Below are 21,141 nucleotides of genomic sequence, written 5' to 3'. Positions count from 1 at the left end.
TCCACAGGTTTGAGAATCTTTGTTCTAGTCCACTTTATTTTGCATATGATAAATTCTGAAACTTAAAGAGAGTAGGTTTTTAACCCAAGGCCTTATACTTAATGATAGAGCTATTCCAACTCCTAGTTCAGTATTATTTCTAGTGTTTAGAACATCCAGCTTTGTAAAAGAAAGATTCAACCCTCTCCCAAAGAAAACAACATTTTAAACATATAAAATATATATTCCAACAAAAAATATTCTGAATCTCTTTTGGAACAAAATATGGAACAGATGGATAAAAGTTGAAAGTACACACATGTCTGAGTTTTCTGTATGCTTGGAATGGTTGCAAAAAGTTAAAGGCAATATTACCCAAAAAGAAATAACTGTAAACTTACAGTTTTCAAAAGACAGTACCTTCATAAGGACCATTGAAAAAATACACAAAGGATTTATTCTGTTTGGTTTTCTTAACAGCTAATAAAAATAGGTTCCGATGTTGAATTGTTGCTCAGAACATCTGTTATACAAGCTATTCACACAGACCACGATACACTGAGTAAGTAAAATTTAAAAAAAAATATTTTCGGACTTCATTGTATTTTAAAATACTGAGCTATTGCAACACTTTTAATGTTGATTAGTAAAACAGTTTGATTTTGCCAGTGTATATCTTGTATACATTTGTAAGGCTACCATTTTAAATGACAGGTTATAAAACTTTGCTGTACTGTATTTTTTTCTTTTTCTTTTTTAAATTTATGTTTTCTTTTTAATCTTAACCACTGGTTACATTACAGACTAGTTAGAAAGACGGTATGACTAGTTTTCATCATATATTTATTTGGGGTTCTTAACTTTCGTGTTATCATTTATCACCTACTTAAACTGTCTAGTTCTTTACCTTTTATTCTATGAATAGAGTTATTTTTCAATTAGCAATAATCGCACCTCAGATAAACCTCATTGGCTACGATGCTGCCACTGCGCAAAGCTGAATAGAGTTATTTTTAAAATGGTTACAGGAAATGGAGATATAGTTGAGGATCCTCCATTATACCTCCAGACTCCTTGTAGGGCTTCAAGCAGAGTTTTCATTTCACATTGTATTTTGTTTGCATTGCCTAAATGTATCTTTGGGGACAACAACAAGAACAACAAAAAAGATGGTATTCAAATTTTTGAAAGGCTTCTTTTTTTAAAGTGAGCTACCAAATTATACAAACAGAAACGTGCACAATTTATAACTATACAGCCAGTGAGTTTTCACAAAGTGAAATATCCATGTAACCAACATCTGCAGTAAGCTATTTAATATTACCAGTATCTCCAAAATCCATCATGTCCTCATGTCTTTTCCAGATACCCCCTTCCAAAGAGCGAACCACTATCCTACTAATACTGTAGATTTTAAACTTAATGTAATAAAACGTTCGAACTTCATATAAATGGAATCATATAGGATTACTGTTTTGTCTAGTTTCTTTCAACATTGTATTTGTGAGATTCATCTATATTGTTGTGTATACCAACATTTCTATGACTATTATTTGAATATACCACAGTTTATCCTTACTGTTCATTTGGATTGCTCCTAGTTCTGGACTATAATGAGTTTTGAGTCTTTGAACATTATTGGATGTGCCTTTTAGTTTAAAATTTATACATATATGAAAAATGAAATGTACACATATATTTACACATACATGTACATATGTATGTACATATATATAAAACATATATATACACAATTGACCCTTGAACAGGAGAGGGGCTAGCGTTGCCGACCTCCTGCATGTTAGAAAATTCATGTATAAGGGTGCCTGGCTAGCTCAACTGGTTAAGCATCCAGCTACTGATTTCGGTTCAGGTCATGATCTCTGGGGGTGGAGCCTGCTTAAGATTCTCTGTCTCCCTCTCCTACCCCTCCCCAGTGCTTGAAGTCTCTCTCTCTTAAAAAAAAATTCATGTATAACTTTTGACTACCCAAAAATCTTAACTACTGATAGCCACGTTTAATGAAAAGCCTTACTGATAACATAAGCAGTACATTAATACATATTTTGTATGTTATATGTATTATAAACTATAGTCTTAAAATAAGCTGGAGAAAAGAGAATATTAAAATCATAAGAGAAAAGACATTTATAGTACTCCACTGTATTTATGAAGAAATATTAATGTATGCTACTGCTAATCGGTTTTCCAAAGTGGTTAGACTAATTTACATATCCAGCAGCGGTGTCTGGCTTCAGTAGCTTGACATCCTCATCAGCACTTAGTACTCTACATCTTTAATTTTCGCTTTTCTGGTAATTGTGTAATGGTATTGCATTGTGATTTTAATTTACATTCTTTGGTAACTAATGAGGTATTAGCACCTTTTCAGTTGTTAAATGGCCATTTGGTTATTCTCTTTTATGAAGTGTCAAATTATTCAAGTCTTCTTCCTGTTTTTCCAGGGGTTATCTGCCTTTTTATTATTGATTTGAAGAAATTCTTTGTATGTTCTGAATATGTATTCTTCCTTGGATATGTGTCTTATAGGAATCTTCTACTTAATGGCTTGCTTTTTGTTTTGGTAATGTTTTTTAATAAGAAGTTCTTAATTCTAATGTGATCCAGTTTGTGTGTTTTTTTGTTTATAGTTGGTACTTTAGAGTCCTATAAGAAACCTTTGTCTATCTCAAGCAAGGTCATAAAGAAATTCTCTTGGGCTTTCTTCCCAAAGCTTTATTGTTTGTTCTTTTCCATTTGGTTGTTTATATCAACTAGAGTTGATTTTTGTTTATGGTGTGAGATAGGAGTGAAGGTTTTGCTTTTTGGTTTTTTTTTTTTATTTGACAAAGGCCAGGGTTGGGAGTGCAGCAGGGGGAATGGCAGGCAGAGGGAGAGAGAGAAACAGGCTCCGTACTCTGCAGGGAGCCTGATGCGGGACACGATCCCAGAACCCTGAAATCATGACCCGAGCCCAAGGCAGACACGTAACTGCCTGAGCCACCCAGGTGCCCCTTTTTTTTAACTGAAGTACAGTTGACACAATGTTATGTTAGTTTCTGGTGCACAACATAGTGATACGACAACAGTGTATGTACTATGCTAATCCCAGGTGTGGCTACCATTTGTCACTACACAGCACTTTTACACTGCCATTGACAATATTCCCTACTCCATACCTTTTACCCCGTGACTTATTTATTCCATAACTGGAAGCCTGTACCTCCCACTCCCTTTTACCCTTTCTGTCCATTCCCCTACCACTGTCACCTCTGGCAACCACCATTTTGTTCTCTGTATTTATATGTCTCTTTCTGCTTTTTTTATTCATTGTTGTTGTTGTTTGGTTCGACATAAAAGTACAATCATAAGCTCTTTGTCAAAAATTACTTTTTCACATGTGTGAATGTCCAGTTAATCCAGCATCATTTATTAAGAAGACCCCTTTTTCCCCACTGCACTGCAGGATCACCTTTGTTCTAAAATCAGATAACTATATGTGCATATATCTGTTTCTGAACTTTATAATCTGTATAATTAGTTTTTCTATCCATGCATCATATCCCATAATGTCTTAATTATTACAGCCTTATAATAAATCTTGATATTTAGTAGTATAAGTCCTACAGAGCTTTAAAGTTATTTTTAGTTCATGAGAATTTATCAGAAATTACTAGCTCTAGGGGCTTTTGGATGGCTCAGTGGGTTAAGCCTCTGCCTTCAGCTCAGGTCATGATCTCAGGGTCCTGGGATCGAGCCCTACATCATGCTCTCTGCTCAGCGGGGAGCCTGCTTCCCGTTCTCTGCCTGCCTCTCTGCCTACTTGTGATCCCTCTCTCTGTCAAATAAATAAATAAAACATTAAAAAAAAAGGAAGTATTAGCTCTGAGTTGTATTTATAAGAGTGGTAAACATAGTTAATCTAAATTGCAAATTTAATCATCTTTAATCTTAATAACTATCTTTAGAACTTTTGGATAGTATAGCATCATTTTATACAGGTAGTCACAGCTTAATGTTATTTTTATCATTTTAAAAAAAGGTATTTTGGGGACACCTGGGTGGCTCAGCAGGTTGGGCCTCTGCCTTCGGCTCGAGTCATGATCTCAGGGTCCTGGGATCGAGCCCCACATCAGGCTCTCTGCTCAGCGGGGAGCCTGCTTCTCCCTCTCTCTCTGCCTGCCTCTCTGCCTACTTGTGATCTCTTGTCTGTCAAGTAAATAAATAAAAATCTTAAAAAAAAAGGTATTTTTATTTATATGAACAAAAATTTAGGTTATTTCAGCTAAATTTGATATCCATATTTCAGATGCCCGGTTTTAGATGCAGCAGTATTGCTTTAAATTTCTTTTTATATATTGGTTTTCTGTATAATTCTCCCACAAGATTGGAAATTTTGACTCATGGTAATTAGTATAGAATGCTGTATTACCTTAATAATGGCCCCATTCTTTCTATTAAGAGAAATATGGGTCTCTTTTTCTTAATTTATTCCTGTGGATCCAAGACACCACAAATCTGATTTTTTTTTTTTAAAGAATTTATTTATTTATTTGACAGACAGAGATCACAGGTGGGCAGAGAGGCAGGTAGGGGAGTGGGGAGCAGGCTCCCCGTGGAGCAGAGAGTCCAATGCGGGACTCGATCCCAGCACCCTGGGAATCATGACCTGAGCCAAAGGCAGAGCTTTAACCCACTGAGCCACCCAGGTGCACCAACAAATCTGATTTTTTAATCTCTGTTTTGCAATTACTTTAAGCAAATCTCTCCATAAATTTTAGCAGTGTCTGTACTGGTATACAGAAATGAATGAAAATTTTGCTACTTGGCTAAAGAGCAAGAGTTTTGATAGTGTGTTTCTAAAAATATCAGATAATGTCCCAACATGAAAAATAATAGAAACTGAAAATAATAAAATTAAATAATCAAGTTCAGAAGCAGATACATGAATTCTAAATCCATGTTTCTTTTTCCTTCTCTTTCAAATAACTAGAGTAGAAATAAAATATGAACACCTACCAAGTACTCTTTATACTGAATAACTTCTCATTGTTTCCTTTTTATTTTTTTTTTTAAGTGCCATGCCTGAACTCACAACCCTGAAATCAAAAGTCACGTGCTCTACTGACTGAGCCAACCAGGCACCCTCTCATTTTTTCCTTTTTTAAAAAAAAATCACATCTCTCTCCTTGCAGAGAATTACAAGCTTCTTTATTACAGACCTAATAATTTCAGCATTTGAAAAAAACTCATTTTTTTAAACTTTGTAAAATGTCACCTTTTTATTTTTTAAAAATTTTTAATCTCAATTCCATTATAGTTAATATACAATGTTATGGGGTACCTGGGTGGCTCAGTCATTAAACGTCTGCCTTTGGCTCGGATCATGATCACGGGGTCCTGGGATGAAGCACTGCATTGGGCTCCGTGCTTGGCAGGAAGCCTGCTTCTCCCTCTTCCACTCCCCCTGCTTGTGTTCCCTCTCTCGCTGTGTCTCTCTCTATCAAATTAATAAATAAAACCTTTAAAAAAATAGTGTTGTATTAGTTTCAGGCATACAATGTAGTGATTCATCAATTCTATAAATTACTCAGTGCTCATGGTAAGTGTATTTTTAATCTTCTTCACCTATTTTACCCTTCCCCCTGCCCACCTCCCCTCTGATAACCGTCAACTTATTCTCTAGAGTTAAGAGTCTGTTTTTTGGTTTGTCTCTTTTTTTCTTTGTTCACTTGTTTTGTTTCTTATATTCCACAGATGAATGAAAGTATGTGCTATTTCTTTCTCTAACTTATTTCACTTAACATTATACTCTCTAGATCCGCCCATATTGTTGGAAATTGCAAGAGTACATTCTTTTTTATTGCTGAGTAATATTCCATCTTATACATGTAAAACCACATCTTCTTTATCCATTTATCTATCAGTGGATACTTGGGCTGCTTCCATAATTTGAGTATTGTAAATAATGCTGCAGTAAACATAGAGGTGCATATATCTTTTCAAATTAGTGTTTTCTTATTCTTTGGGTAAATACCCACTAGTGGAATTACTGGCTTATAGAATAGTTGTATTTTTTAAATTTTTGAGGAACCTCCATACTGTTTTCCTCAGTGGCTGCACCAGTTTGTATTCCCACCAACAATGCATGAAGGTTCCTATTTCTCCACATCCTCGCCAACACTTGTTGTTTCCTGTCTTTGATTTTAGCCCTTCAGGCAAGTGTGAGGTCATACCTCATTGTGGTTTTGATTTGATTTTCCTGATTATGAGTGATGTTGAGCATTTTTTCATGTTTCTGTTAGACATCTGTGTATCTTCTTTGCAGAAATGTCTATTCATATCTTCTGCCCATTTTTAATTAGATTTTTGGGGGTTTTGGTGTTGAGTTGTATCAGTTCTTTGTATATATTTCGATACTAACCCTTTATCAGATAGGTCATTTGCAAATATTTTTTCCCATTCCATAGGTTTTTAGTTTTGTTGATTTATTATTTTTTTCCTATTTGTCTTTTTTTAATTTTTTATTTTTTATTAACATAAAATGTATTATTAGCCCCAGGGGTACAGGCCTGTGAATCGTCAAGCTTATACACTTCACAGCACATACCCTCCCCAATGTCCATAACCCAACCACCCTCTCCCTACCCCCCTCCAGATTCATTATTTTTAAAATCTTTTCAAATATTGGGGAAACTGGGGCAGAACGAGAAAAAAAAATACTAGGGAAACTTTTTATTTCCATGTATTCCCTACTTTTTTCTGTGCATCTAGTTTATTTGTTTTTTGGTATCTCTGATACATGAGTTTGTATTAATCATAATCTTTGATTCATACCATTGTCATCATTGGTCTAGCCTAGCTTTGCTAGGTATTATATAGAAAAAGAATAACTATGATTAGATGAATACTGAAATTATCCCCTTGTTCTACACTTGTTTATTGGTTATTGACATTTGTCACAGCCCTCTTACTCATATGAACATTGGCAGCTGGTTTCATTGTTGGCCTTTTTCAAACATATCTTTTATAGACAGTTAGCATATTTGCGAAAAAGAAAAAACTATGAATAAGAAGGTGTATGAGGGGCACCTGGGTGGCTCAGTGAGTTAAAGCCTCTGCCTTCGGCTCAGGTCGTGATCCCAGGGTACTGGGATCAAGCCCCGCATCCAGCTCTCTGCTCAGCATGGAGCCTGCTTCCTCCTCTCTCTCTGCCTCTCTGCCCACTTGTGAGCTCTCTCTGTGTCAAATAAATAAAATCTTTTTAAAATTTAAAAAAAAAAAAGAAGAAAATGATGTATGATGAACAAGTTGTGAACAAGAAAACTCAGGGCTTCACGTGGCTATATATTAATCATACCTCATTTCTTAAAGTTCTAGGGGCGCCTAGGTGGCTCAGTGGGTTAAGCCTCTGCCTTCGGCTCAGGTCATGATCTCAGGGTCATGGGATTGAGCCCGGGATCCGGCTCTCTACTCAGCGGGGAGCCTGCTCCCCCCCCCCCCGCACCCACCCACCTGCCTCTCTGCCTACTTGTGATCTCTCTCTCTGTCAAATAAATAAATAAAAATCTTTAAAAAAAAAAATTCCAGGAAACTATTCTTTATTTCAGGTACATTTTTAAACTTCTATTCTTTGTTTTTTTTAATATTTTTCTTTGCCTAAAACTATCTAATGTTTTTTTATTCTGAGGCAAGTTCATGTGATCCAACAAACATTTATTGAATACATACTGTGTTAGGCACTGAAAATAAAAAATTAGCAAAACAGTTCCTGTCCTAATGGAACTTAGAGTGCTGTGATAAACAGTATTACAATCCTTTGGGTGCCATTATAAGAGAGGCAGATGTGTTGTTGAGGCACATAGGCAGAGTTCCAAATCCAACACTTGGTGGGTCGGGACAGGTTCTTAGAAAAAAACAGGTTTTTTCCAAGTTCTTTAATTTGAGTTTATATATATCTGTGTGCTTAATATGTTTAGAGATCTTTCTAGAACCGTGGAGCTAAATATTCTAAATATTTTAATGCCCTATAATTTATTTATGTCCTAAACAACTCTCTGATTACCAAACTCTTACAAACATGCCACTGATAGATTTTTTAATTAAAATATAAAACATTGTCTTAGTTCTAGGTATGTAACATAATGATTTTATGTATCTATATATGGTGAAATTATTACAAGTTTTTAGTTAACTTCAATAACCATACATAGTTACACATTTTTTTCTTTATGATGAGTATTTTAAGATTTACTTTTTTTTTAAGATTTAAAAAAATTATCCCCCTCTCTGCCTGCCTCTGTCTACTTATGACCTCTCTGTCAAATAAATAAATAAAATCTTTTAAAAAAATTATTTTATTTCTTTAAGTAATCTCTACACCTGATGTAGGGCTTGAACTCACAGCCCTGAGATGAGGAGTCATATGCCCTACCGACTGAGCCTGGAGGGCTCTGCTAAAGTTTACTCTCTTAACATCTTTCAAATATATAATACAGTATTTGTTTTAAAGATTTTATTTATTGGCTATTATAAATAATGCTGCAGTGAACATATGGGTCAGATATATTTTCAAGATAGTGATTTCATTTTCTTTGGATAAATAACTAGAAGTGGAATTGCTAGATCATATTGTAGTTTTTGTGTGTGTTTTTTTTAAAGATTTTATTTATTTATTTGACAGAGAAATCACAAGTAGGCAGAGAGGCACGCAGAGGTAGAGGGAGAAGCAGTCCCCTGCCGAGCAGAGAGTCTGATGTGGGGCTGGATCCCAGGACCCTGAGATCATGACCTGAGCCGAAGGCAGAGGCTTAACGCACTGAGCCACCCAGGCGCCCTGATCATATTGTAGTTTTATTTTAATTTTTTGAGACTACATACTGTTATCTGTAGTGACTGCATACATTTTTAGCAGTAGTGCAAAAGGGTTCCCTTTTCTTCACATCATTGCCATCCTTGTTTTTTTGATAGTAGCCATTCTGACAGGCATGAGGTGCTATCTTATTGTGGTTTTGCTTTTCGTTTCCCTGATGATTAGGGATGATGAGCACCTTTTCGTGTATTTATGCCATTTGTAGGTCTTTGGGAAAATGTCTGCTCAGATTCTCAGCACATTTTTAATTAGATTTTTTAATTTAATTTTTAATTATGTGTTTGGTGTTTTACTTTTGAATTATATGAGTTCTTTATATACTTTAGATATTAGCTTTTTATCAGATATATGATTTGCAAATATTTTCTCACATCCCACTGGTTGCATTTCATTTTGTTAATGATTTCCTTTGCTGTACAAGTAGCCTTTTAGTTTGATTTAGTCCCACTTATTTATATTTTCTTTTATTACCTTTGTTTTCAGTGTCTGATCCAAAAAAAGTCATGGCCAGGGCCAGTGTCAATAAGCTTATTCCCCTGTGTTTCTTTCTAGGAGTTTTATGGTTTCAGGTCTTCAGACCTTCAACCCATTTGAGTTCATTTTTATGTATGGTGTAAGATAGGGGTCCACTTTCATTTTCTGTATATGTGGATGTCCAGTTTTCCCAGAATTATTTATTGAAGAGACTTTCTTTTCCCATTGTATCCTTTCCCATTTCCTTTGTCATTAATTAATTGACAGTATATGCATGGTTTATCGCTGGGCCCTCTGTTCTATTCCATTGATCTATGTATCTGTTCTTATGTTTTTATGCAAATACCATATTGTTTTGATTAATATAGCTTTGGAGTATAGTTTGAAATCAAGAAGTGTGAGGTCTCTAACTTTGTTCTCCTTTCTCAAGGTTTCTCTGGCTTTTGGGATTCCATATAAATTTTAGGATTATTTGCTCTTTTTCTGTGAAAAATGCTATTGCAATTTTGATAGAGATTGCATTGAATCTGTAGATTCCATAGGATATGAGGGATATTTCAACAGCATTAAGTCATCCAAATTATTAGCATGGAATAATTTTCCATTTATTTGTGTTGTCTTATTTCTTTCATCACTGTTTTATAGTTTTGAGCATACAGGTCTTTTACCTCCTTGATTAAATGTATTCCTAAGTATTTTATTATTTTTGCCACAATCATAAATGGGATCTTTTTGAATTTCTCTTTCTGATGATTTGTTAATAGTATATAAGCATACAACTGATTTTTGTATATTGATTTTTTTAAATCCTGCATCTTTACAGAATTTGTTTATTCTAGCAGTTTTGGTAGTCTTTAGGGTTTTCTATATATAATGTCGTATTATCTGCAAGTAGAGACCGTTGTTCTATTCTTATTAGGATACACTTTACTTACCCTTTATTTCTTCTTCTTGCCTTGTTCTGGGTAGGGCTTTTAGTACTGCATTGAATAGAAGTGATGAGAATGGGCATCCTTGTCTTGTTCATGATCTTAGAGGATGAACTTTAGTTTTTTATCATTGAGTTATGATGTTATTGTGGGCCTGTCCTAGTCATTATGTTGAGGTATGTTTCTGCTATACCCATTTTGCTGAAAGTTTGTATCATGAGTGGATATTGAATTCTGTTTAATGCTTTTTCTGTGTCTTTTGAGTTGATTCTGTGATTGTTTTTTTCACTCCTTCATTTTGTTAATGTGGTATATCACATTGATTTGCAGATGTTGATTTGCATTCCTGGTATAAATCCCACTTGATCTTGGTATAAGATCCTTTTCACATATTGTTGAATTTGGTTTGCTAATATTTTGTTAAGGATTTTCACATCTATGTTCATCAGGGGTATTGATCTCTAGTTTTCATTCTTTATAGTGTCCTTGTCTGGTTTTGGTATCAGAGTAATCCTGGCCTCATGAAATGAGTTTGGAAATACTGCTTCCTCTTCTATTTTATTTATTTATTTATTTTTAATCTTGACCTTCATTTTTATTTGGGCCAGAGTGAATTAAATAAAGCCTTTTTATTTTAAGAAATTACTTTTTAAGTGATACATTTCATATGACCATAATAAGGTTTTTTAGGAGTCTAAAAGTATAGGAAATAATCATGATCTCAGTACAATTTTTCAAGATCTGACAACTTCAATAAATTTATGCTGTTATGACACATTGACATCTAACATAGAGAGCAAAGTCAGGGACTTTACAATCAGTAAAGCAACATCGCAGTGAGAAATAGTATACAGCATGTAAGTATACCCATGATATATTTGGCCTAATGAAAGTGCTAGCACTTAATTTAGAAAAATTCAGTTGTAGGGCACTTTTTGATTCCAGAGGTTACCTAATAAGGTGAATTGGGTGAAGGGATGGAGTAGTGAACATTTGACAGGTTTTCTGGTTATTACCACTCTTTGAATTGATCATTTTTGTTTTTGGGGTTTCCATCTCATTGAGTTCTAAATTCCCATCATAGAATATAGAAAATTCACTTCCTCAGTTTTCTTTACAGCTCAGGCATAGAATTTGTTTATTTTTTTTTAAATTAACATATAATGTATTATTCACTTCAGGGGTACAGGTCTCACAGTACTCTCCATAAGACATACCCTCCCCAGTGTCCATAACCGAGACAACCTATCCCTCCCTCCTCCACTCCCCAGCAACCCTCAGGTTGTTTGCTGAGATTAAGAGTCTCTTATGGTCTGTCTCCTCCCAATACCATCTTGCTTCATTTTTTTCCCCTCCCTAACCCCAACAAGCCCCTGCCCTGCCTTTCAAATTCCTCATATCAGAGAGCTCATATAATTGTTTTTCTCTGATTGACTTATTTCGCTTAGCATATACCCTCTAGTTCCATCCACTGTCATTGCAAATGGCAAGATTTCGTTTTTTTGATGGCTGCATAGTATTCCAGTGTGTGTGTGTGTGTGTGTGTGTGTGTGTGTGTGTGTGTGTGTGTATGCCCCACATCTTTATCCATTTATCTGTTCATGGACATCTAGGTTCTTTCCATAATTTGGCTATTGTGGACATTGCTGCTATAAACATTCGGGTGCACGTGCCCCTTTGGATCACTACATTTGTATCTTTAGGGTAAATACCCAGTAGTGCAATTGCTGGGTCATAGGGTAGCTCTATTTTCAACTTTCTGAGGAACCTCCATACTATTTTCCAGGGTGGCTGCACCAGCTTATATTCCCACCAACAGTGTAAGAGGGTCCCCGTTTCTCCACATCCTCTCTAACATCTGTCGTTACCTGACTTGTTAGTTTTAGTCAGGCACAGAATTTGACATAGGTGAAGTATATTCACTCATATTCAGAAATAAACTTGAGAAAAGACAGGTGGCATAGAATCTCTTTTGCAGGCAAGAGTAGCATCCATGGTTTTAGAGTCAAGTTACTGATTCAGAAGTGGCATTGGTGTGGTGGCAGAAGCAGATGTAGTAAAATTGAGTTTCCAGCAGCATCTGAAATGTAGCATCTTGTGTTCCATGGTGGTAGAAGTGGTGGCAATTTCTTCTAGTGCCCAAAAGGCAGCAGTAGTTTTCACCATCAGGCTGATTTTTGTGGTATGACTCTGTATATTGTTGCTGAAAGCTTAGCCTTAAGCCTGTCTGATTCTTAAGCCCTCACAATAATTGCATGAGTTAGACTAATAACCTTTTTAATAAATGACTTCTCTGCATAATTAGCCAGAATCAGCTTCTGTTACTTTTCACTAAGAACAACAGAAGTTGTTACCAGGAGTGAGATACTGAAAATTACACAGCCTAAAATGTGAAATTAGTTGACTAGAAGGCAAGGACACAGGGGGATAGGACTGTTGTGGATCTGACCTTTACAGTCTTTAGGCTGGTGGTCCTTGTTATGTAGTGATGAAACATAAAGTCAGTGCCTCATCGTGTTTCTGAGAAACAGACCAAGTACCAGCTAAAGCTACAAATAAGAGAAATAACAGAGTGTCAGGTGTTCTAGTTACTTCCTTCTGCTTTCAGCAAAATATTGAAAAAGAGAATGAATGCAGATTAAGCTAGTTGGTGCAAAGCAAATATGGTAGGAGGTACTATTTTGCTAAGAGCACTTTTTTTTTTTTAAAGATTTTATTTTATTTATTTGACACAGAGAGAGATCACAAGTAGGCAGAGAGGCAGGCAGAGAGAGAAGGGGAAGCAGGCTCCCTGCTGAGCAGAGAACCCGATGCGGGGCTCGATACCAGGACCCTGAGATCATGACCTGAGCCGAAGGCAGAGGTTTAACCCACTGAGCCACCCAGGTGCCCCTTTTTTTCTTTATACATATATATATATATACACACACATATAAATATATATATATAAATATATATATATAAATATATATATATATATAAAAGTGCTCTTAGCATCTTTAAAAAAATATATATACATATACATATATATATACATATATATATGTGTGTGTGTATATATATATGTATATATATATATATATGTATATGTATATATATATTTTTTTAAAGATGCTAAGAGCACTTTTCTGTCTACATCCTGATTGAAAGTCCTGTACTTGAGAATTAGCGTCTTGCAGAATTGAAAATGAAAACTGCTCTTATCCGGTAACCCTATAGCCAATACAAGCAGGGCACTTTTGAATTCCGACATGAAATAAAATTAATGCCTCAAGCCATTCCCATTTTCCAGACAAGGATCAGAGATATACAACTCACTTACTCACTGGGGCCTATAGCTTTTCATTACTTTAAGAAGTATCCATTAAGGGGCGCCTGGTCGTTAAGCGGCTCAGTTGTTTAATCGGCTGCCTTCAGCTCAGGTCATCATGATTCCAATCATGATCCCAGGATTCCGGGATCGAGCCCTGCATCGGGCTCCCTGCTTGGCGGGAAGCCTGCTTCTCCCTCTCCCACTCACCCCTGCTTGTGTTCCCTCTCTCGCTGTATCTCTCTCTGTCAAATAAATAAATAAAATCTTAAAAAAAAAAAAAAGTATCCATTAATCTTAGGGTTGGGGGATGGGCAGAACATAGAGGTCATTACCAAAGGATGGAAATCCTCATGCTTAAAAATTATCAGGGTGTTTGCCTATGGCTACTTGTACATTAAAATGACTGGAAAAAAAAATAATTTTGAATGAAGTATATTGCCAGGAAACGCCAAGCCTGGCTACCTGGCTTCAACTCTTAAGACCATCCCTGGGCTCCTGAACTCATATCAATGAAAAGGGGATTGTGAAAGCTTCAGAGCCTCAAAGAAGGGCATCTTCCCCAGTATGCCCACCTCTGGACAAGGATTCCCCTGACATACCAGGAGCCTGGAGGAACAGTGGACAAGAGAGGATCTTTAAGTCTCCCAGAAAACAGGATATGTGCTACCAGATTGACTAAGGAATTTATTACTTTGCCAAGAGCAAGGGGTCCTTGCTCTTCCAGCAGGATTTATAATTTACTGTGGAACAGTGACTGCCGTGTGCTTCCCATTCCAGGTTTTCATTGCTGTATCTATTCATTCTTTACTGTAGTCCAGTAGGTAACTTCCATGTGGGTGCTAGCTAGTCCTAATGGGAAGGCTAGCACATTCGCCAGAGGTACCCAGTTTGCATCTGGATGGGACCTTGGAGGTCAAGTAGTAAATGGATATATTCTGTATATGAAATGAAGGTATATATTCATGTTGTGTAGCCAGGAGGGTATACTACTTGTTACCTCCTCAATATCCATTCCTTCTTACCATCTGAAAATCTTTGTTTGGGATCCAGTATGCCAAGCCAAAAAAAACAAAACAAACAAACAAACAAAAAAAAACAGAAAAAAAAGTTATTTCTCAGACTACATGACACCTTTTTTTTTTTTTTTTAAGATTTTATTTATTTATTTGACAGAGAGAGATCACAAGTAGAGAGGCAGGCAGAGAGAGAGAGAGAGGGAAGCAGGCTCCCCGCCGAGCAGAGAGCCCGATGCAGGACTCGATCCCAGGACCCTGAGATCATGACCTGAGCCGAAGGCAGCGGCTTAACCCACTGAGCCACCCAGGCGCCCACATGACACCTTTCTGACCACCTAAGCAGTTGTATACTGGATGTTGTTGTAAGAAGGGTATTTTCCAGTTAAAAAGGCATAAGCCAACCTAGCAGTGTCCTTTTGCCCTTTTCCCATCTGCCGGCTGTGATGTCACAGCAATAATAGTAAAGACAAAAATCAAACACGAAGGATAGCAGAACAAGAATTTAAAAAGAGCCTGGCTTCTTAGTGGTAGTAAAGACCAGCAGTAGCCCAGGATGCCTTAATCTTTATTTCTTGATATGTGAGCAAATTAAATCCCTCACTTTTTTAAACTGACTTTTGTTGGACTTTGATCTGTATTTTCCACCAGATTGTAAACTCCTTGAAGTTGAATAGACTTTTTTTTTATTTGAGGTGTAACTGACATGTAACATTATATTAGTTTCATTTGTACAACATGATTCCATATTTGTATATACTGCAAAATATATAAATAATAAATAATAGTTAATTATAATATATAATAATTACAATATATACAATTAATTATCATATATAATATATATACAATAAATATAGTTAACATCTGTCTGTGTACATAGTTACAAATTGTTTTTCTTGGGATGGGAACTTTTAAGATATACTCTTTTAGCAGCTTTCAAATAAGCAATACAGTATCATTAACTGCAGCCACTATGCTGTACTGAAGAGACTATTCTATATTTGCTTCTACATTTTCATTTTGTGAGGTAATGCATAAAAATGGCATGTATATATATGTTTGATAAGTGAAACAATTTACTGCTATCACTGATACGTTAAAACCTAAACTATAATTTGCTCTCTGGTGGTATCTCCAAAGATTGGTAGAAGCAGATGAGATATAAACAATGGTTAAATAATAATTACTTAGGGCGCCTGAGTGGCTCAGTGGGTTAAACCCTATGCCTTCGGCTCAGGTCATGATCCCAGGGTCCTGGGATCGAGTCCTGCATCGGGCTCTTTGCTCAGTAGGGAACCTGCTTTTCCGTCTCTCTCTGCCTGCCTCTCTGCCTACTTGCGATCTCTGTCTGTCAAATAAATAAATAAAATCTTTTTAAAAAATAAATAAAAATAATAATAATTACTTAGCTGATTTTCATTTTGGTAAACCACATTTATCATCTGGCTCATAAGAACATTATTTTTAGATCTTTTATTTTTCTTTTTGAATTGGTTTTAATGTTACCTTTTAAATTTTTTTTTAATAATTCAGATTTACAGAAATGATGTAAGATACGTTGAAGGATATGGAAATTTCCTTTATCCAGATTCCACAATTGCTAACATTTACCACATTTGCTTTATTATCCATTCCTCATTTTTTTTTTCTGAACATTCTGAGAGTAAATTGTAAGTATAATGCCTCCTACCCCCAAATGGTCATTTTTAAAATCATTACAGCCCACTAGGATTAGATTGGGAGAAAGAGTGTATTTCTTAAAAATACTTTCATACATGTTTGCTAAATTTGCCAAGATAATCTCTTACAAAACCACAGTGTAATTATCAAAACCAGAATATTAACATTGATACAACTGTACCATTCAGATGTTTTTATTTGTCCTAACTTGTCTTCTGTAGCAGAAGAAAAAAATTCCCTCTGGTCTAGGATCCAGTTGAGGATCACACAAATAGCATTTAGTCACCATGTTTTTTAGTCTTCCTCAATCAGGAACAATTCCTCAATCTGTCTTTGTCTTTCTTGACCATGTTATTTTTGAAGAGTATATCCAAGTTATCATGATACCTGAATTCACCTCTTCTGGAGAAAAAAAGGAAAAATCAATGATCTTTACAAAGTTTTTTATCTTAAGAGCTTCATCTCACTTGACCTCCAGCAGGATTTACCAAAGACTCATTATTTGTTGTTGTTGTCGTTGTTTGACTGGGTTTCTCAGTGGGGCACTATTGACATTTTGAACAGCATAATTCTTTACTGCACCAGACTTCCCATACATTCCTGGCTCCTGCTCACTAAATGTCAGTAGCATTCTTCATTTGGTGTGACAATCCAAAACACCCCCACATGAGAACCACTATTCTGTAAAATTTATTTAGAGTCTTTAAGGAAGATGGTCTTGCTTTTTAATAGTAGGCAGTTTAACAAATTTTCAAGTTGATTGTTTTAATTATCAGTAATCTGTCATCAGATAGGTGATATTGTACATTAGTCAAATTTTACTTAGGTAATTAGTTATATTTAATAGATAAATGATAAAGGGTTAAGTTGATCATAGATGTTTTAATATAATCTGAAATGAGAATCCTGTTAACAGTTTCCATTTAAAATCAAGGACTTCACCTTTGAAGTTAACTGAAATGAAATATTTCTGGAAGATTTACCTTAAAATTCAGTATTTCACTGTTAGAAATTTTAGGGGGGAATGAGTGTTATGTTCATTTTATTTTAATTTTAATGATATCAATTATTCTTTTTGTTTTTCTTTCAGAATTGGTCCCTAGGAAAGAGCTCCTTATAGAAAATGTGCCATATTGTGATGCACCAACTCAGAAGCAATGAGTTTTCTAGGATAAAATCAAGTCTTTGAGTTTTCAATCCTAAGTATATAACTGGCAATGGAAGTTTTGGAAATGCAAGTATTTCAGAACCAGCCTATTGAAAGAGAATGAATTAAAGTACCATTTCATAATTAAATCTCATTAAAAGAACATTGCTGAAAACTGCAGAACAGAGTTAAATATTTTTAGACAGCTTTAAATAAGACACGTCATTTGCTTTGAAAATCAAACTTTATAAACTAAAATAAATGCTCAGGAGATATGTCCTATTCATTTATCTATGACCTTGATGAGTATTTTGGTCTTAACATAACTAAGAATGCAGTGATTTGACAAGTTGGTGAATTTTCTTCCCATGTGAAATGAAACTATTATATTAAAATTGTTAGATTAGGGGTGTCTGGATTGTTCATTTGGTTGGGTGTCTACCTTCGGCTTGAGTCATGATCTCAGGGTCCTGAGATTGAGCTCCATTTTGGGCTCCCTGGTCAGCAGTGGGTCTACTTTCCTTTCTCCCTCCGCCCCTGCACTCTCTCTTTCTCTCTTCACTCTCAAATAAGTAAAATTAAAAAAAAAAAAAAGATAAAATTATTAAATCTGTGTTTAGTTCCATAAACATTAAATTGGTCAGAAAAATCACAGTGTGATAGAATGTGACCTTTGTCTCCTAAAGCAGTGAAATTATTTCTGTAGCTAACAAGTGATTACTCACTTTCCTTTCAGAGATAGAATCTCTCTCTGTTCCTATAAAGACATTTTTCTAATAAGTCCTCTGAAGAGGGTCGCCTGGGTGGCTCAGTGGGTTAAGCCTCTGCCTTTGGCTCAGGTCATGGTCTCAGAGTCCTGGGATCGAGCCCCACATCGGGTTCTCTGCTCAGTGGAGAGCCTGCTTCCCCGTCCCCCCTTGCCTGCCTCTCTGCCTAATTGTGATCTCTCTCTCTCTCTCTCTCTGTCAAACAAATAAAATCTTTAAGAAAAAATTAGTCTTTTGAAGATAAATAAATAAAATATCAAAATCACCTAGCATCATTGTGGAATAAAGAATCCTAATTTTTTTAGGAAATAGCAACCCTTAATCAAACTATGTAATACAGCCTTAGTAGAAATAGTATACTTAGGCCACAGCTAGACTTTATTGTGAAAATGTATTATGTGGCTACATTCTTTCCATTGTAATCAATAAAACTAAATGGCTTTTTCTTTTTCCACATATCCCATCCATCCCTGACGTGATGGGCAGTATCACAAAACAGTGTGTCATTCTACCATCTAACGGTGGGAACTAAAAAATTGTATTTAATATTCTTGTTTCTCTTTTAACTGTGTATTTTTCTCATTCTCTTAGTGAACAGTGTGTTCTCCCATTCGCTGACCAATTCTCCCATTCAATGATGATACAAAGTTTTTAATTTTTATAGGACTCTTAATGCAAGCTTTGTTGGCAAAACATGGGTATATCCATACTGGATATAAAATGTCATATTTTAAAATAATTTAAATTAAAAAATAATAAAATCATTTAATGTGGAGAGACCAAAGATTTTTCTTTTTTATTTTTATTTATTTGACAGAGATCACAAGTAGGCAGAGAGGCAGGCAAGGGGGGATGGGGAAGCAGGCTCTCCACTGAGCAGAGAACCCGATGTGGGGCTCAATCCCAGGACCCTGGGATCATGACCTGAGCCGAAGGCAGAGGCTTTAACCCACTGAGCCACCCAGGCGCCCCAATTTTTCTAAATTCCTCAGACATATTACACTTAATATTAAGCCATTAACTATCCTTAATGTCTTCTAATACTTGTAAGAAGAGAGTTTAGTTGTCTGTGAAATGGTTTATACATGTCAAAAGACTTGCTACGTTAATTTTTCATCTCCCATGTATAGTTTTTATTTTTGTGGAAATGATACCTAATTGTTGCTTCATATTTGAAATTTGTTCTTATAAAAGAATGCTGAAAGTTGTCACAATATAATCACTGCTAAATTCCCTGACCTACTATTGTTTCATTAAGTATCTATATTATCTATTCAGAGGAAAGTTGGCTGACCTAGGTTAACTTCGTGTATTTTAATTTTTTCAGTAATACTGAAAATTTTAACAGTTTCTAGCTTTTTTTCTTCTTTTTTCCTAAGGATTTATTTATTTATTTAACAGAGAGAGAGAGAACATGAGCAGGGATTAGGAGCAAGGGGAGAGGGAGAAGCAGCTCCCCGCTGAGCAGGGAGCCCAGAGTGGGACTCCATCCCAAGACCCTAGAGTCATACCTGAGCTGAAGGTAGATGCTTAACCTACTGAGTGCCCCCTTGCTTTTTTTTCTTTTATCTTAATTCCTGTGTTCCATTCTTCATTCACATTAATTTAAATATCTGAACAGATTTCTTTTTTCTTATAAACTTATCATTAGGAGCAATAGAGATTAATAATTCACATGCATATTTTATAAAACCCAGTGGCTTTGAGATTTTCTTCAGAATACATATATATATATATATATATATATATATAAGAAAAAGGATCCTGTTTATATTAGCAGAGAAAACTATAAAATAGTAATAGACTTTAAAAAAAGTATAACTTGCTCTAGCTGCCATCTTGCGTCCCCGCGTGTGTGCACCTAATCACAGCTGGTCCGCCCGAGACCCCTGAGCGCCAACCCTAGTCCCCCGCGCGCCCATTTCCGCTCCAACAAGATGAAAGAAACTATCATGAACCAGGAGAAACTCGCCAAACTGCAAGCACAAGTGCGCGTTGGTGGGAAAGGAACTGCTCGCCGAAAAGAAGAAGGTGGTTCATAGAACAGCTACAGCAGATGATAAAAAACTTCAGTTCTCCTTAAAGAAGTTAGGGGTAAACAATATCTCTGGTATTGAAGAAGTGAATATGTTCACAAACCAAGGAACAGTGATCCACTTTAACAACCCCAAAGTTCAGGCATCGCTGGCAGTGAACACTTTCACCATTACAGGCCATGCTGAGACAAAGCAGCTGACAGAAATGCTACCCAGTATCTTAAACCAACTTGGTGCAGACAGTCTGACTAGTTTAAGAAGACTGGCTGAAGCTCTGCCCAAACAATCTGTGGATGGAAAAGCACCACTTGCTACTGGAGAGGATGATGATGATGAAGTTCCAGATCTTGTGGAGAATTTTGATGAAGCTTCCAAGAATGAAGCAAACTGAATTGAGTCAACTTCTGAAGAAGATAAAACTTGAAGAAGTTACTGGGAGCTGCTATTTTATATTATGACTGCTTTTTAAAATTTTGTTCATGGATCTGATAAAATCTAGATCTCTAATATTTTTAAGCCCAAGCCCCTTGGACACTGCAGCTCTTTTCAGTTTTTGCTTATACACAATTCATTCTTTGCAGCTAATTAAGCTGAAGAAGCCTGGGAATAAAGTTTGAAACAAGATTAATAAAGTTCTTTGCCTAGGAGAAAGAAAAAAAAGTATAACTTAATGAAAGACATACCGTGTTTTTAGATGGGACAATTGAAAATTATGGACATGAACAGTTTAAATGTTATCTATCAAAATCCCAAAAGATTAACGATACGCCAACATAAGAATATGTAACTTCTTTTTTTTTTTTAAGATTTTATTTACTGGGGCGCCTGGGTGGCTCAGTGGGTTAAAGCCTCTGCCTTCAGCTCAGGTCATGGTCCCAGGGTCCTGGGATCGAGCCCCGCATCGGGCTCTCTGCTTGGCAGGGAGCCT

The 21,141-nt window shown here is 35.8% G+C and overlaps 1 protein-coding gene and 2 pseudogenes across 2 annotated transcripts in view; 2 read left to right on the top strand and 1 right to left on the bottom strand.

The window, feature by feature from the left end:
* The window catches only part of LYRM7 (LYR motif containing 7), a 31,551-nt gene extending 13,735 nt beyond the window's left edge, over nt 1–17,816 (top strand). For both annotated transcript variants that reach the window (XM_046000301.1, XM_046000300.1), the window contains exons 4-5: nt 460–541; nt 17,354–17,816. In XM_046000301.1, the coding sequence (XP_045856257.1) occupies nt 460–541; nt 17,354–17,424 (153 nt within the window). In that variant the 3' untranslated portion in view covers nt 17,425–17,816. The remainder of the gene's footprint in view (nt 1–459; nt 542–17,353) is intronic.
* LOC123939438 lies at nt 896–978 on the bottom strand (annotated as a pseudogene).
* Nucleotides 17,817–19,927: 2,111 nt separating the features above from the next.
* LOC123938692 lies at nt 19,928–20,860 on the top strand (annotated as a pseudogene).
* Nucleotides 20,861–21,141: the final 281 nt, after the last annotated feature.

This window comes from Meles meles, chromosome 3, assembly GCF_922984935.1.
Source record: "Meles meles chromosome 3, mMelMel3.1 paternal haplotype, whole genome shotgun sequence".
Lineage (NCBI taxonomy): Eukaryota > Metazoa > Chordata > Mammalia > Carnivora > Mustelidae > Meles > Meles meles.
This window is presented reverse-complemented; position numbering and strand designations above follow the sequence as displayed.